Source organism: Montipora capricornis, chromosome 13 (genome assembly GCF_036669925.1).
Source record: "Montipora capricornis isolate CH-2021 chromosome 13, ASM3666992v2, whole genome shotgun sequence".
In the NCBI taxonomy this organism is placed as follows: domain Eukaryota; kingdom Metazoa; phylum Cnidaria; class Anthozoa; order Scleractinia; family Acroporidae; genus Montipora; species Montipora capricornis.
The window spans coordinates 34,128,702-34,147,447 of record NC_090895.1 but is presented as its reverse complement, the minus strand read 5'-3'; the positions used below and the strand labels follow the sequence as shown (position 1 = coordinate 34,147,447).

At 37.7% G+C, this 18,746-nt stretch overlaps 1 protein-coding gene across 1 annotated transcript in view; it reads left to right on the top strand.

The window, feature by feature from the left end:
- Positions 1–189: 189 nt before the first annotated feature.
- Positions 190–18,746, top strand: part of LOC138028377 (integrator complex subunit 6-like) — a 23,684-nt gene continuing 5,127 nt past the window's right edge. The window contains exons 1-15 of the mRNA XM_068875894.1: positions 190–461; positions 547–624; positions 1,213–1,362; positions 2,480–2,569; positions 3,841–4,021; positions 5,535–5,672; positions 6,252–6,417; positions 6,527–6,758; positions 7,628–7,780; positions 8,163–8,298; positions 10,327–10,421; positions 10,863–10,976; positions 11,142–11,221; positions 11,392–11,493; positions 12,980–13,031. Of these exons, the coding sequence (XP_068731995.1) occupies positions 327–461; positions 547–624; positions 1,213–1,362; positions 2,480–2,569; positions 3,841–4,021; positions 5,535–5,672; positions 6,252–6,417; positions 6,527–6,758; positions 7,628–7,780; positions 8,163–8,298; positions 10,327–10,421; positions 10,863–10,976; positions 11,142–11,221; positions 11,392–11,493; positions 12,980–13,031 (1,902 nt within the window). The 5' untranslated portion in view covers positions 190–326. The remainder of the gene's footprint in view (positions 462–546; positions 625–1,212; positions 1,363–2,479; positions 2,570–3,840; positions 4,022–5,534; positions 5,673–6,251; positions 6,418–6,526; positions 6,759–7,627; positions 7,781–8,162; positions 8,299–10,326; positions 10,422–10,862; positions 10,977–11,141; positions 11,222–11,391; positions 11,494–12,979; positions 13,032–18,746) is intronic.

The window sequence follows — 18,746 nt, the reverse complement described above, 5'->3', positions numbered from 1 at the left end:
AAACGTAGGCACAATAATGTTCAAAACTTGACTTAGGTGTCGATCGCCTCACAAAACCCACGGTCTCAACCGAACTCGTCTTTGTAAGCACGAGATTCTATAAAACTACGTTCCAAAGGACAAAAGACACAATATGGATTTTAAAATAGAAAATCTCCTAGAGGATTATGGTATATATTGAAGGTCACGTGATGTCGCCACATCGTGGAGGCGCTTGAGCTGCGCCCCGAAGCAGCTCGAGTACGGGCGCCATAATGAAGCAAGGGAAAGTTTATCGTCGTTCTCGTAAACGAAGGAAGTTTCGTTTGATTTAAACCCTAGAATCAATGTATAAGAGTTGTCCCACGAATATGGTGATATTTGTTTTTGTTGTCGATACCTCTGCTTCTATGAACCAGAGGACGTCTGTAGGCACTACGTTGCTTGATGTCGCCAAAAATGCCGTCGAAACCTTTACAAAGGTAAGGACCTAGGATTTTTTAATAAATAGAGGATTAGAACAAGTGTTGTTTAATTTGTCTGACCTGGAAAAATGTTATGGTTTAGCTGCGTCAGCGAGATCAGACGAGTAGAACAGACCGATACATGCTGGTGACGTTGGAGGAACCGCCAGGAGCTGTAAAGGTAGGCCCTATTGTGAGCAGCAATAAAGGCCCTACGGGCAGAGATCGTTGGCCACTGTCGTTGGTCCGACGAGTTTTGTCAACGAAAGGAGATCGTAAAACTATGTGACAGCTGTGTATGAAAATGCAATTTTTTCAAATCTGAAGTTTGTTGTACAATTTGCAAGATTTTTTTAGTCTGTTGTAACTTTGTTATTTGTTGATAGACTGAAAGGGATTATGGGTATTTCATGAGCTGGCTCTTTTTGAGTTAACACAACTTCACTTATGTTGAGTGTGAAGACTGGATTGGTCTCAAAGATGATTTTCATTCATACTGGATTGGAAACAGATTTTTTAGAAATAAAAATATTTACTGAATTGTGATTTCTCATGCCAATGTGGGGAGGGGAAGGGACATTATGTTCCCTGGTTCAGTGTCAGTTATGTATCTTAAGTGCTAGGATGTGCAAGATAATTCAGGATCAGAAAACCGGAAAAAAAAAACCTGTTTTGGTGAAGGAAATTTCCTTTCAAATGTGGAATATGTGCCCTTTCTACAGGGCCTCCGTACTCCTGTAATAATATTTGTCTCTTGGTCTCGTTTAAGGCGGGTTGGCGAGAAAATCAGGCAACATTCATGAATGAATTAAAGAATCTTCAAGCCACTGGTCTGTCAACCTTGGGTACTTCTTTAAAAGAAGCATTTGACTTGTTGAATTTGTATCGTCTGCATTCTGGGATTGACAACTATGGAATGGTAAGATGATCCCAAAAACTGACACTTGTGAATTTAGTATGGAAAATAACTATTCAAAAGGTGTTTGTTGAGTGTCAGGGATATTTATCTTTATTTGTGAATCAATTTTGCAGGGGATGTTATGAAATATTTTTGAGGGTCAGAAATAATAAATTCATTGAATAATAATAATAATAATAATAATGATGATATCTATTAGTATATACTCACTCAGTGATCTTGAAGTTTCAAGAAATCTGATTGGTTCGCTATCTTGGAGTAATTGAGCATTATTTACTCCTTACAGAGTGAATAATGCGTGATCCAAACAAAACAAATGGCCGGTGAAAACTCGCCAGCATTTATGAAACAGAAATATTTAGAATACTTGATGATGCTATGCTACAGAATACAAAGAGGGCCACAAAATTTGGCCTGAAAGTTTTCAAAGGTAAGAGAAGACTTTTTTGCCAACCAGTGTTTGGCTTCGTTTTTCCAGATAATTATTGCTGATAATTAAACAATCTCCATGCCAACAGTTTGTTTCACTTGAAGTAATTCTATCATTTAGGGCTGGTCGCCCACCAAAACGAATATCTTACTGAAATTGAGGAATTAAAAAAATGTTTAAGGAAGTTCCACATGGCTGCAAGGAAACAAGACGGGTCATTTCACAACAAACCAACGCCTGCCTCAAATTAGAGCCGTCATTTCATGTGGATCCTTTAGTAACTGCACTTTCAATTTCCATTTCAAATGAACCTCTAAAACTTTGATCAAACGGTGAAAATGTTTTAACAAGCAGACTTTTGATTTAGATTGCTGATTTAAATGGTGCTGAATAACCATTTTGCTGTTTGTGACGAGAATTTTAACGAAGGTTATTTAGATTCGCCATGTTAGAAGCTTCTGTAAACAATTTCGCACATGCTTTGTGCGGCTTGCGTGTTTTCCACGCATGAATTGAGATGTCAATTAAATCAACTTTGGATGGTTTTTTCAGCAATTGTTGTTGAAATCACTTCATGAGTATATACTAAAACAATTATTCTTTTCAATCTCGGTGAATAGTGGCAGAATATTTACCTTGATTTCAAAGAATAATTGTCAATTCTCTTTTTTCTTTTTTACTTCTCAGGGAAGAAATCCATTCTATGTGGAACCTGCAATGGTCATCTGTATAACTGATGGTAGCAAGCTTTCTTCCCAGAGTGGTGTGCAGGAAGAGGTGTGGAAATCTTAAGCTCATCAGTTGTTAGTAATTATATATCATTGAGATAATCAGTGCTCGAAATTAAAAAAAATTCCAGGTTGGCCCTGTTTCAATAGCCGGGCAACTAAAGCCGTAAACTTGGTTGCCCTGATAAACACTTGATTGCCCATTAGGAAACCCCCTGTGATGTAAGCCCGTGCAATCACATGGCGTTGGAGCTGGGGTTCCCATAGTTCCAAGCGTGCGCCTGGGGCTTTTTGGGTGTTACCCCAACAGAAACTGATTAATTATTGATGGGCAGAAGCGCACAAAACTTTGATTGACATTTTGAAAGAATTCATTTACTGGTAAGTGAAATAGGCTTAAGTTTCAGTTCAGTTAATGGCAAGTTTTTGAAAGGATGTGAGTCAGCCACTAACCAGTTTCAGAACACTGATTTGTTCAGTTTCAAGAGGTTGTAAATTACAGAAACCGGTCACAGAAATGTAATAGTTACAGTTGTATTGTACCATCGTTGTACATGTAAATAAAATTCCAGCTGTCCATTGGGGAAGTCTAGGTTTAAATTTGAGCATTTGGATCTCCACTGCCTACATGGTTGTGATATGACAATTTTTTTGTAAAAGCCACAGATATTCAAAACACGGGAAAATGCTCAGGTGCGGCCAATTGCAGTTAATTGTTGTTAACTTCACCCTAATATCGGACATCGACATTAGAAAAGGGTGTTGATTATGTAATTCATTTTCTATTTTTGGCTGGGTTGTCTGGCTTGGGTTTTCATTTTACCAAAAACTGGTCACCCGGTAAACTTTCTGGTCATCTGGGACAACCAGATGACTGCTAATTTCGAGCACTGGATAATAGTATCATCAAAATAAATTAAAGATGTTGTCCTTTATTTGTAACAAAATACACATAGTAGCACATTATGGTTTATTGTATTAGAATTTAGTTTTCTAACCCTTACCCTTTCCTGAATGTCAGATTGGTTACATTTAATTTTTGCAATGTGGTGGGATGTAATAATATTATTCCAGTTAAGTCAAAAGTTACGCAAAATTTAGCATTGCATGTATTGTATCTTTACCTCTATAAAATTAATGGACTTGATAACTGTGGCAACTAAAGTAGCACATACGGTACATGACTGTATAATTAAGGAGCTTAAGCTTGTCTACCACATCACTAGGATGATGGAACTTGAGGTGGATCTTTGTTGGCCTTAACATGCAGCCTAATAACAAACAGTGAATCACCAATTTTTGTAATTATTTGTCTTAAAGCTCCAATTGCCTATGCACACAATGTTACCTGGGCACGAACTCACAAACGACCCATTTCGCTGGGATCAGCGACTGTTCTCTATCATACTGCGCATGCCTGGAACTAGAAGTTCTTTGCCTAACAAGATAGGGATGCAGAGCGGTGACCCAGCCATAGCAGTCATGTGTGAAGTCACAGGAGGTAATGTCAAACAGAACATACCAGCACACTTTATCTGTTCATTTTACATGTTCTTGAAATTAAACTTAAATATTAAGTTTTCTGCATCTTTGTTTTATGAGAAGACTGAGTTGAAGTAAGTTTTTTTTTGTACATTGTAGGTGATCTTTTGCATTAATATTTTTATTCCTTTATAGACCGATTCGGCTAACTCAGTGTTGTACCCAATTCGAATCTCTCGGGGTTAAGGTTCTTTGTGTGTTGCAGTTGCATGATAATGTGGCATTCACATTTAAATGACATGGAAATACTTGGAACAAAATGTTTTATTCCCAAAGGATTTGAATTGGGTACAACATTGAGTCAGCCGAATTAGTCTATTTAGATCTTTTTAACTCTTTTGTTGTAACCTCTCTGATGAGTGAAATCTTGAAGGGTCAATGACTCTTGCAAGGGTTTCCCCCATTGACGAGTAAGAATGTAGTCTGATGTGATGCAGAGAAAAATCACTGTGTCACTTTTAGGAGGAAAAGGGTCTTCCATATTACTTCTGAAACAGTACAGTAATCCTGGAAACAGAGCTGTTATAGCGACTCTAACTCCTACAGCAACAGAGTGATATAAGGGCGCGTTCGATTGACCCTATTCCGGAATAAGAATACGTGGAGTGATGATTTAAAACGGTATGTCTGGCGTTTTGAAGCAACAAGGATAATAAATATATGTTTAAAATATCATTTTAGCAGGTGTTTGACAATTTTAATGTGAATCTCGGTAAAAGCAAAGGATTCCTAACTTCTATTCTAAGTATTCCTATTCCAGAATACGGTCAATCAAAGGCCCTCTTCATCTCATTTAACCCTTTCACCCCTAAACCCATCCACACTGACAACTAAAATTGTTTGGCGTTAGACAGAGCCAAAACTGTAAGTATCTCTCTTTGGATGGATAGGGGTAGAGAGGGATGGCTGTTAACTCACTGGCTACAACAAGTTGAAAAATTGTTGAGACACTCCCATCAAAAAACACTTTTTCTAGTTTCCAATACCTGCAGTGTCTAGATTTGGAACCTTTCCCACTTCTCCCCTATCCCTCTCCCCCTTTCAATGTTAACTGTTTACGTTTTCAACATTTTTTTGTGTTACTAGCAACACTGATGATGGGGGGAGGGGGGCTGCAGTGTGGGAGATTGTAGGTAAATTATATTGCCACAAGAAGGTAAAGTGTCTCCACTAATTATGCAACTTGTTGTAACTTATAATAACATGCAATAAAAAAGTATTGGGGAGACATATTTTTTTAGATTTAAGCATTGAGTTTGTTCTTTTTATTTGTAAAGGGTAAGTGTAGTGTACAATAAAAAAGGATCCCTGCATGTCTGATCATACTTTCTTTTTATCCTTCATAAATCAAACCATGCGGTCCTGGTGCAATTTGATACTTAAAACTGTCTGATATAAAGCCTTCAAGTGTCATTCTCAGGATTAAGTGGATTTTTTTTAAGCTTTTTTAAAACTATTATCATGTTTTTCAGGGAGATGCTACAAAGTTTCATCCTCCAAGTCCTTGGGACAAGCTTTGGAATCGCTTGCGCAGAAAGTGCAATGTGGAGTGGTATTGAACTTTGAGAAAATTGGAGGAGCTTCAAACCCTCCACCTCCACCCCATGAAGGTGAATTGCATGGCAACATTAAAATAAAAATGGCAGAAAGTTTTGTATTTAATGTTGTTAACCCATTCTCACCTAAATCACACCTAAGCTTGTCTGGTGTTAGACAGACAAATCTGTAAGTTTCACTTTCAGGATTAAAAGGGGACTGTGACTGGCTTGTTTTTTTAAGATGGTGATTGCCATGCCAAGAAAAATATTACAACAATAGGGTTTCCTTCGAATTAAATTTATCTCCTTTACATACATTTAGCCCTTTAGGGGATTGCAGTTTCTGTTATGAGTGATAAGTTTGAACTTGATTTATCTCACTTCATGTTGGCAATGAATTTGCATTCAGTTTTGTAGCATAAGGTCCTTTTTGTTTTTCCTGTGAAATTTTATGCAATCACATAAATTAACAGCCTTAGCACTCATAGAAGTATTTGCTGTGTTTCTGGCTTATCAGCCATGCAATAACTTGTAAGTTTTGGCTTTGACTTAGTTTGTTATGTTTGTTTTAGTCATTTGGACTTATTTGTGTTCATGTTCTACTGTATGTTTGGTGGGATTTTTATCTTTTTGTGCTTGTGTGTTTCTCAGTTTTAAAGCTAAGTGGAAATGAGCTGCGCGATACTGACTCACCAACCCCACCTCTTCCAATGCATAACCGTTTAATGAACAATATGGACTATAGCAAAGAGGATGTGAAAGACAAGAATTCTCTTCCTGATGAAAACCATGTAGCTCTAAAGACAGAGGGTGTAAAGTAAGATGCACAGAATTGATTATTTATAATCCTTGTTGTTCCTTTAATTTGGTGTTAGTGTTATTTGATTGACAAAAAAACTGAAATTTTTATGTTATTGTGTCCACAGAATAAACCAGGCTGGAGATAATCCTTCAGCAACTTCAAACTCACTTCATCCTGAGGATAATCTAGGAGTTATGGGTATTTCACGGTCAGCCACAAGCTCACCTGGGCCACAAGCAATGCAGACAACAGCATGGATGAGTTGCCGAAGGATGATATTTATCAAGAGTAATCCACCAGTTGGACACTGGCCTGTACCTGAGTCATTCTGGCCGGACCCATCCATGCAATCCCTGGTTAATTACATGATTTTGTGTTCATTTCTTGTTTGGTGTCTAAAACAAAATCATAGTGTTGTTTTTGACATTTTGATAAGCATTACTATTTTATCAAAGATTTGGATTTGGTTCAGTCTTACCAGGTGATCTGGTGACGTAATTTGGAGGACCAGGAAGAAAAATTTTAACGCCGTATCCCTCAACCACGCGCGGCCTTAGGTGTTGTTTCCAAACGCCCTGAAGTATTGCCATTGCGAAAACTCAACCGATCATTATGTGTCTACCCCGTTTCCTGTTACTGATTGAACATTCAAGTTGACGCGACAAGATCTAACTTCGCCTCTGCCATTCGAAAATAAGGCCGCGCGCAGTTGTGGGATACGGCGCTAAAAGTTTTCTCCCCAGTCCTCCAAATTACGTCACCAGATCACCTGGAATCCTACAGTTTTTAGAATTTCCAATATAATTTCAATCTTTGTCAAGATTTTACAGACTCCCGAAAGGATTTTCCGTGATCCCATTTAGGATTTCAACCACAGCAACATACATTGTAGCAGAAAATTATGGTGGGTCACTAGACAATACACAAACAAAGTTGCAAACTTTCTGTCACATGATGGCTCACAGGGTTCAAGAACCACTAAGGTGTAGCATCACACAAAACTACCTTGAATCTCATTTGCACTTCTTTAAAAAGCAAAAGAGCACATTGTAATGTTATTTTCCACAATCCCACACCTCGCTCTCAAAAACTCAACATTTCCCTTTTATCACAAATCAAGTCTGACCATGTTTTTATTTTCTTGATTGTCCATTGATATTGTTTTGTTCTTACCAGGTACAAAATGTGATGGCTCATTAATAATAGCAGGGTTTCTTTTTTTCAGCCTCCTCGAGATGCTCAGCCAAGTGTGATGTTTTCATGCAATAACTCTGAACCCTTAGTTCTTGACAACTTGCCATTCGACAAATATGAACTGGAACCATCACCTCTTACACAGTATATCTTGGAGAGGAAATCACCGTCTACTTGTTGGCAGGTGTGCTGCAGATAATTTTTTAAGTGGCTGATCTTGAGATACAATGTATGTCTTTTCCTTATCCTCCTTATTATGCTAAAACAAAGCTGTTCACCAAAAAAATTGTGAGCATTGCGTAATTCCTGTGTTTTAAATGCTTTCATATTCCACACTTGGTTACCTTATTATCTTGGACAGCTCAGTATCAAGATAGCTGTTTGCAAGGCTCAGTTACAACAAAAGTCAAGGATTTAGCATAACCCCTCGCTGCCCCCCCCCCCCCCCCAGCTGCTTTCTTCCCCTGCACTTCATTCCCTTCCTGCAGTGTACTTTTTGATTTACCTTGCAAGTCGTTTGATCAAGTACAAGTTATTGAAACGGGTTTGGTCCATTTTATTTTCAGACATTTATTGTAAATAGCTCCAAGAAACTTGGTGACATAGGATGTCCCTTTGGTTACCTTAAAGCAAGTTCCAATCTTCAAACTGTGAATCTGTTTGTTATGCCATACAATTTTCCTGTTCTTTTTCCTGTCATAGGTAAGATCGTTAATTTATTTTATCAGTAACTGTACCTTCCTTTTGTTGAATTTTATATATTTGACGAGTGTAGGATAGAGATTTGAGAAGATGGAGTGCACTTACGTAATTTAATCTGTGCACCCCTGAACTTAGACAGAATAAAATGTAGATAACAACATGTGGGCTCACTCATGAACTTAAAACAAAAGTTAGCTACACTAGCAGGTACAAGGTTATTTCTTACTTTAACCCTTAAGTCCCAGTGGCCACTGATAGATTTTACTCTGTCGAACGCCAGCCAATTTTGCTTGTGAATGGGGAGCCCCTTGGGCCTTAAAACGTTTAAAGTCGTTTTATACTTCTTACAATAACCTGTCTTGCTTTTCTGACTATACTAGAAAGGTAGAGAACATGACACTTAATCTAATATACATGGTTTTACTCTAGCTTTTATTGGGTTTAAAATTATTTTTGAATTTAAACTATTCAATTATGAGGCCCTTATCAGTGAGCTACTGAAATATAGGAATTCAGGTCATTGAAGTAAGTTAGTTAAAGAAATAAAAAAATACCTTACGTATTACCACAGAAGACAACAACATCGTTCTAAAAGCTTATTCTACGCAAAAAGTAGGTTATGGAGATAGTTTTGAGAGTGGAAATTAAGTTTATGGCCGACGGTAAATACAAGCACAAAAGGCCGCATGGAATATTTAATTACGTTAACACAACAGAAAGACGCTAACCTCACTTTGACATGAAAATCCTTTACTATTGCCGTAAAAATTATCCAGATATCTTCGCCAGGCTCTGAAGAAGCTCTCTATGTAATTTTTTCGGTGATTTCCTTTGGTGCAGGCCATTTCTGTCTCGCTAGATGGCGATTTTCAGAATATCACAGTGTCATGTCATTTCAACAATTCTTTGTTCATTTCAAACAATTCCGATAAAAACTGGTCAGTGATTGTCTAATTTCATAAACATCCAATGTGCCAAATTTCTAAGGAAACAGAAGTAACGCAATTTGGTTTGCATGAGAGGCAGGGTCACCCTATCTGCTTGGTAGGGTAACCCTCCTAGGAGGGCCAACTTTTTGCCATGTAAACACTTGAGGTAGGTCACCCCTCTAGAAGGATCAACTTTTGTGGGATCAGATTACTGTCAGATTGTCGCGAAAGTCTGTAATGGCTTAGTGTGCGTGTAAGCCCGGGGAATATTTTTGCCATTCTGTGCTCGGCCAAATTGTTTGAACAGGAGTTCGGAACAGTCGGAGGACAACAGTGTGGACATTTCACGAAAAGACCTAGATGATGAACCAATTTTCAACGAGAGCACGGGGGAAAGCCGCTCGACTCGGAAAGATATGAAAGAGGACTTGCCACGTGGAAAATCAAAAATCCTAAGAAGTGGTCATGGACATCGGAAGCAGTGGAGATACTCCTGAAGTACATTAAAGAATTCAAAACCAAGTGTGAGTTTAACGGCATGGACTTCAAGGCCGATCTATCCACAATGTATGCAGAAATACACTGATGCATAGCGGTGGATTTTCCGGAAGATTTTTGCCCTGAAATTGTTCAGGAGCTAGGAAAAGAACTTAAGGATATGAACAGCAAGGAATATGAATTTTACCGAAAAGAGCTGGTTGTCTCCTTTAGTGCCAAATTTATTAATCGTGATAGCCCTTGGGACAGGACTTTGTATGTAAGTGGGGGCTATCTTTTGCCCCTTATAGAAGGGTGACCCTCCTAAGAGGCCCTAAAACAGAATGTTCTATTAACTTCCCCGACACACTCTAGCCTATGTCTCCTCAAATTACAAGCACTTGGAAAGAACCATACGATATCACTAGCCTTCATAACCTTTTCTCTGTACGCAACCCTTGCGTTCAAATATGCAAAAAAGATTTATCTATCTCACAAACCATCCATCCTTCCCCCTCAACTGCTACCTGTACGCCTACAAACATATTGAATGCACTCCCTTATAAAGCTCTGATTACCCCTAGTTGTTAACTTTTAAGTGTTTGTCATGGATATATTTCAGATGAACTTGTGAAAGTTCACAAGATGAAGCCAACAACAAAGTGGAAAGAAAAATTTGACAACTATCTGTCAGCAATGCCAAACTACTATGCTGGGGTATGTGGGATTTTGTTGTGTCAACATTCTTTTAATTTTGTGTCCATGATACACAAAGTGACTGTCAATAAACAGAGGAGTGTTATGGTCACTATGAATATAAATGTGGAATTGTTATGCTTTTATAATATCCAAAGCCTGAGTATTGGAAAAAGCAATATTATGACAGGGCAAGTTAAATATTATTAGTATCTAATCCATTACTCTATCTAATATAGTTGAGTAAAAGTGAGAATTTTGGGTTTGTAGAATAGCTATTATTTACTCAATGCACATTGTGTCTGGTGGTTAGAACTCTTTCAGATTGACTTGTTTTTCTTAACAGTTGTAATTAAAACTGAAGTTGGTTTTCTCTGATTTCCCTTGAATAACACACAATCTTTGTTACATAATGCAATATCAGTAGAGATTAATAATTTATTTGCTCATTTTTTTTATTAGCCCCTTCGCAATGCCTTTCGCCGAATGGGCATTCCACCAGCCTTTGTCCCAGACCATTTGGATTCCTTCTTGAGTTACACAGTTGTCAATTACCTAAAGAAAGTGAAGCAACAGGTAAGTAAGGCTAGGACAAGATTGTCTGTGTTTATCTCTGCAAACATACAGCTAGATAACAAAGAAAACACGTTAACCAAGACAAAGTAAATTGATTATGGATTTAAAGAGAAGGATGTGCTTTTCTGGTGTTCAAGTTACAAGAAATGTTATGATTGCTTCCAGAGTAAAATGGAGACTGAGAGGCTCATTTCCCTTGTTGGGAAAAATGCCACAAGAGATGCTGTGCCAAGACCACTTATGAGGTTAGAAGTCATCTTCTTATATTGTACATGAAACATGTTAAAACTAATATCAGTTTGTTTATTTGAGGTTTTGTTTACAGTATCACATAATTATGACCATTGATGTGTGGTGTTGGATCTTATGAGTGATAGCAGCCTCTTTATTATCCCTGGTTTCTCTTTTGTTTTAGTGTGAGAACACCACAGCTACCAAAAGAAAGGAAAAAAGATTTCCGTGCTCTTCTTCACAGTAGTAATTTTTCTGTGAACAATGAAGATAACAGAATAGCCGGGTGAGATTGAGAATTGAAATAATTTATTGGTCTATTTAGGAATATATTGGTATCATTGAGGTTGCAGACATGTGAGATACATGCACTAATCCTAATCATTCTGTATTGGCCATATTTTCAGAGCTCTATAAGCTCATGTATTTGCTGCTTTTATGACTTTTTTCTAAAACAAGCCCTGATTACAGTGATTAATAGGGACTTCTCTTCATTAAGTTCCGGTCAAGATGTTAAACGTTGTTGTTTTAGTTATTGTTTGATTGATAGAACATTTTTAAACCAGCCGACGAGGATAGTTTATTACCCTACATCATTCTGGCTTATGGAAAAGGAAAGGAAAGGAACTTTATTAATTCAAGTGTCTAATCCTCTAGCGCTGGAGCACTAATTTGGGACACTCTGAATCAACTGAATGTAAATCAAAATAATCAAATGTTGGTTTTCTTAGAGGGGGAAACTGGAGTATCCAGAGAAAAACCTCTCAATGCAGAGTAGAGAACCAACCAACTCAACCCACATATGAAGCAGAGTCTGGGAATTGAACCCAAGCGACATTGGTGGGAGGCAATATTATTGCTCTCACCACTGTGCCATCCCCACACACGACATAGACATGTACATGTATTGGCAAAAGTAGCAATAATATTAAAGTTAAACTGGTTTAAACCCAATTTTGAACAACCTTTTACACTAGAAAGAAGATATTAATTTTTACCTAGTAAAGGAGATGACAGTTGTACTTTGGCACTGTAGTTCCATTAACCAATATGTGAAATTTCTTAATAGTTGTGAAACCTTCCTGCAGCTTAGACCAATTTCAGTTTGTAAAATTCAAATTGGAACAATAATAGGGAATGAAAAATTGATCTATTCAATTTCACCTAATCAATTTTATTCCTGTCAGCCAGTCTAGGGACGGGGATGGCGCAGTGGTGAGAGCACTCGCCTCCCACCAATGTGGCCCGGGTTCGATTCCTGGATTCGGCATCATATGTGGGTTGAGTTTGTTGGTTCTCTACTCTGCTCCGAGAGGTTTTCTCCGGGTACTCCGGTTTCCCCTCTTCTCAAAAACCAACATTTGACTTGATTTACTTTCATTAATTTCAGTTTACAGTGTCCCCAATTAGCGCTCCAGCGCTAGAACGACTAGACACTTAAATAAAGTTCCTTTCCTTTCCTTTCCTAAGACCCTTGTCTTAGACTGAAATTTAATAGACCAAAAATTGGGCTATTAGAAGTTGCCTTTGCTCAATTACAATGGAGCATTCATGTTGTGTTGCTGCACAGATTTGGATTAAGGTGGAGTGCACAGAGGGAAGGGAAATTATTCATTTTTGATAAATTATTGGTGATGTTGGAACTCTTAATTAACCAAATCACGACCCCCACCATCAAAGTTATTTTCATTTATCAGCCAGGGAGTTTCTTGCCATGCCATAAGATAAATAGGGACTATAGAGTAACTTTTGTTAATTTTTTTCCATACTAGTGAGACTGACATCAATATTCCCAGTGCCTCATTCCACAATACCATAAAGCAGGTCAGTTCAGTTTTAATGTTGGAAACATACTCTACAACAACAAGCATCGGTTGCACAGAGCTCCAGGATCCGGCAACAATGATAAAATGTTATTTTCCATGAGGAAATTCAAATTATAATTTAGTTTACATTACGATTATGTTAACCCATTGACTCCTGACGAGTAAAGTGGTCTGTGTTAGACGGTAAAATATATTACCTTATTTACCTATGTAAGTTAACCCTCCGATTTGTGAGGGCAAAAGCATAGTTTTCTTAAATACCTCTGTATAAGTCGATCTGTTTTGGGGGCAAAATACTGGTTTCCTGCATAATTTCGTTTTGCAAGAAGTTGTTTTCTTGCAAAACTAATCTTGCATTATTGAGACTTTTTTTCAGGTACAATGAACACGTGAAAAAATCGCAAGTAAGTCTCAAATTGACATTTACGACGATCCATTACAATATTAGCAGAGTTCAGCATTTATCCCAAAGGATAAAATAATACACTGGACATGTAATTAAGGTGAATACTGTATGTAAGATTTGTCCAGAGCAAAAACAAGCGAATAGTTTGAGGACTAACAAAATTTGGTGCGATAACAACAGCACAAGGTGAAACCTGACCCAAAGGATGCTATCAAAATATTCTTAACTTTTCAGTGATTTCAAGGCTTGAAATTCCATCCAGTGAACCAAAATCCTTTTCTTTGTCCTTTCCGATGTAGGCAGTGTTATTTTTTTTGGCTGAAAAACTTTAGTAAAGCGGCAGTGTGACTGAAACAAAATTCTGGCATGGGCGGCTTCAAATGACCTGAAGTAAAATGCCCGTTATGTACGGTAGGCGTAATGAAAGCTACAAAGAAGGAGATTTTCAGGGAAACTGGGGCCATATCTTCCAGTAAACGTGCCAAATTTCAGAACGATCAATGAAAGGCATTCTACGAATCCTACAAGAATGATTCAAGAGTGCATCAAATTCAGGGCATGGTAGGAGAAAGAGTTTTAAACAGGAAAGAACAGATTTGTAATTTAAGATTGTGTTGGATTTTCTGCATCATTCAGATTTTAAGACAAATCGAAAGCGTTTCAACAGAAGCCATGCACATATGAGATTAAAGAGGGACGTTTACCATCTTATGCATTGTTTATTATTACCAGTACCCTTTTTGTGAAGATGTTATGTTTGGCTGGAACTTTACTATCGATAATTTTTGACTCGTGTAAGTCGAGGGCGGATTTTTTCAGCAATTTTTAGGGCGTGAAGGGTTGACTTATACACAGGTAAATACGGTAAGTCTCACTCGTAGGAGTTAATGGGTAACTACCTAACAGATGGTTACTTCTCAAGCTGGAGCACTGTTGAGAAGAATTAAAGTACAAACATTGTTACAGCCTTCACAGTCTAAAATATCATTGTTACAGTACATGGTGTATTTTGCTGTTGTGACACAGTTTGTTTTTAAACTTATTCTATTTGATAATTCATAATAATTATTATGCATTTTGATGCTTCACAGCAAATGAAAAGGTTGCTTGCATGCACTTCTAGATACATTGTCAGTATCATTACACCAAAGATGCAGGCCATAGCCAATAGCCAAAGATCCTTTGGGTCAGTCCTTCTCCTTCAGCTTTTTAACACCTTCCTCAGAATCCTTTCTGGTCCCCCATAATTTCCCAATTTCTCAATCTTTTCACCTTCTTTCTCATGTACAGTGTACCCTGTGGTCATCATCATCATCATTATTATTATTATTATTATTATTATTATTATTATTATGAAAAAAAAAAGCAAATTGCTCAGGCTGTCGTTGCCAACTAAAATAAATGCTATTGGGCAGGCCATAACAAATGACCAAGAGGCAGTAAGTTACCTCTCTCGATCTCTCGTATTGCTCTAAAACGTTTTCAAGGATTCGCACTGTTCTTTTGTACTAAACTGATATTTTCTTCTACTTGTATCTTTTCCAACCATTTTTCAAACGTTTTTGTCACAGATCCAAGTGCAGCAATCACAACCGAAACAACATTTACCAATCTCAGCTGCCAGATCTGCCAATTTCCTTTTTGCTTCATCTAACATCTGCCTGGACTGCAATATCGATAATGAAGCACTTTTTCTCCTTCTTCTCAACAAGTATACTGTCAGGTCTTCTTGCACCTAAAGTGTTATCACAATGATTGTTCATGTCCCAGAGTGATTTCACTTTCTTATTCTCATCTGATCCTTCAGGGGAGGTGCTCATGCCATTTGTCACTTCTGTCAAGATGGAACTTTTCACATAGCTTTGCATCCACTTACTATGTGCTGTCTCACCCTTCTCATTATACTTTCGACATAACAGGCTTTCAGCTCTCTTATCCATATTATACTTAACATAATTCGTTTGAATAGCCTGCTCTTGTGCAGCACTCAACAATGCTTCTGTACTGACCATCAAATCTTCTTTTATGTAACCACCTCCAGGATTTCTCCTTGTCAACAGTTTTAGGCATTTCTCTCACAAATTGCCCACGCATTCTCTTTTCATACCACTTTCTCTTCACTTCCTCATTTCTAGTGCTCTTAAAGGCTCTTTGTTCAACCGCATTTTCTGTTTCCAGTGTTTCAGCCATCTTCACATCTTCCATTAGTTTTTCCTCTGCACATATGAGACCTCTCCCTCCTTCTTTTCTTGGAAGATAAAGTCTTAATACTTTTTGGTTGAAGTGCTCCATACATGGTCATAAGTTTCTTAGTTTCTGGTCTGAGGCCTTCAGTTCAGATTCATTTCACTCTATTATACCTGCTCCATACCTCAAGATTGCAACAGCCCAGGTGTTTATTGCAGTTGTCTTGTTTCAACCATTCAATTGGGTTTTAGGAATCAAGCGGAGTCTTCTTTTACATTCAACGGTTACATAGTTTCTCTTTCATTTCTTTCCTCCTTGATTTTGTCTAACTCAAACACACTAAGATATGTATATGTGCATCTTCTTATAACCCCCTTCCAAAGCTTCTTAGTCAGGCAAGTAAATTCCTTCACATTTTACTACCTTTCCTCTTTTTAAAACAAGGAGTCTGCATTTCTCCAGTCCAAATTCAATCCCTATGTCAGTGCTGAAAATGTATACAATATTGACGAGTGAATCAACTTGTCTTTCATTTTTAGCAAACAGCTTCAGATGATCATCCATGAATAACAAATGGTTCAACTAGAACTACCTGTTACCTCATTCATAAAAGGCTTTGGTCTTTCTCAGCAATAAAGACAGTGGTACACTTTATCATACACAAACTGAAAACTAGTGGTAACAAGCTTAAGATTCTCTGTTTAACAGACACATCTCCCAAGTCCTCTCCGTTAGATGTCAATGCAAGCTTCCAGTTGTCCATGCTCTTTTTGTGGTAAAAAGTTGGGGACATAGTCTTAAGCTTTTCTATAATCAACCCATGCCATAGCTGGATTAGTATGTCTCCTTTGCAATCTCTTAATACCGTTTTATCTGAGAGAAGTTGATTCTTAGTTCCCCGACTTTCCTTTGTACAGCCTTTTTGCTCATCCGGTAGCAGCCACTCTCTCTCTCTCTCTCTCAAGATAACCATACATTTCTTCAGCCAATTTTCTTGCAAACAACTTCCACATATGTTCCTTCTCAACACTCCCAAATATCACTCCAAAACAGTCTACTTTCTTCTGCGTCCTGAGCCTTCCATGTGTTGGTTGACGCACGTTGAGTTCTCGATATACCTTCTTTTGGTCAGATTTAAACATGTTATTTATCTTATATTGGCTGATTCTCTGTTCAAACTTTTTGATTTTAGCACTTTTGGCACTTGCACGTTGTTTTGGTTCCTCAGTTACCATATTGAGACCTTTTCTGTTAATTCTATATTTTTCATCCAGTTTGTCTAGCTTCCTTTTCCCTCTTATGCCAAGTTCTTTCTTTTTCACCCTTTCAAGGATATTGATAACCCTCCTCAATTTCTTAATGTCACCATTGATACGTTTTTTCACCACGGGTCCTGGTTTTTCTTCTTTTTGCTTCCTTTAAGGCCAGTGTGTTTTGCCACCCAAGCAGCTGCTTTGATTAAGCTATTAGTTTGAGAGATATCAGTTGGTTTATATATTTCAATGCGATATCAACCTTTTGAGCTGACTTTTGAAAGTTAACTTCAACCTTTGGTCTATTTCTTTCCATCTTTTTCACTTGGTCAATGATGTCCTTAGTTTCTTGATTTAATTCCTCTTTCTCCACAACAGTTACATCAACATCCTGAAGTGCATCAATACCTTCTACATCTAGCATAACAACATCATCTGAACTCTCCACAACCTTATTAACTTGTTTGTGGCTCTGATTTTCAACAGCTTCTCCTTCAGACACATCTCCTGATGTTTTCAAGTTCCAACTCAGACAACCAACTATTCTTTGTAATTTCTCTTGCCTGATCAAACAACCTTTGCTACGTAATATCGACCATCCCACAGGCACTCCATTCTTTCATCATCCTGTGTCTATACCCTCTTACTGAAATCCCATTTCCATCAAGTGGAATAGCCCTATAAAAATATTCTATAACTATTTATTTTCTCCTTCTCTTTGCTTTCAACTCTAGCATCACCAGGGATCGCTACAATTAGTTGGCATACACTTTGCTGTTTATCTACAACCACTAAGTCAAGTCTATTACATTCAATACAGTGGTCAGGTTGTATACTAAAGTCCCAAAGGATCTTGACTTTATCATTCTGTACCACCCTTTCTGGTGTATGTTCATACCATTTATCCTTAAAATCCAAGTCATGTCTAGCCTAATACTCTTTCTGGGCTAAACTACTATATGGTTAACTGGTTCTTCTGCAACATTCCCCTTTTTGCATTTAGGGCTAACACTCCATTAGTCAATCTTGGCCTTCACTGCATTAGTTTTGAGGGCCTGGTCTGTTTCTTTCTTCTGATCTGATCTTCTGATCTATTTTCTTCAACCAAAGCCAAGTTTTGGGTAATTGTGAAGAACAGCTCACATCCACCGACAGTCGGCCGACTGACAGTCGACTGTTGGCCAACAGATAACCGACAGGCAACCAACATATTTCCGAGAGGTTACCAAAAGGTTACTGACAGTCGGCAACCTGAAAACTAATCTAAAATGAGAACATTACCGCCAGGTTACCAGCAGTCAACAAGGAGAAAAAAATCCAGGAAATAACTTACCTTTTCTCTGCATACTTACTAAACAAAAACGAGAAGCGACTTTAGCACATTTGAATCACCCTATAATCCATTGCAAGCTGGGATGTTTTAGTATGTCATGTATGTCTACACCGGTTGACCTTCACTAACGTTGTTTCTTTCCATTTCAGTGAGTAAGAAAACAAAGATTCTCATTTGATCAAGAGTTAAACTAAGGGAACAAATGTAAACTTTATGAACTTGTTTATGCGATAATTCATTTTGTGCATGACCAACAGTAAATATGATATAAACAGTCTGCAACAAAAAGCATTTATAAACTGTATATGACTCTAAGTTAACCAAAAATATTCAGAGGGAGACTGGGGCTACAGATAAAATCGTTGTGACTGTAGTTATCGCGTTTATATTTTCGCTGTTCCTGGTAGTGCTTACGATAGGTCTTCCATTTATCGCAGCACTTTAGACATTACGGTTTCCCATACAGTGCACATTGTAACTTTCAAATGCTTTTGGTCATAATTAGCACAATAATTACAAAACGTAGCCAACAAC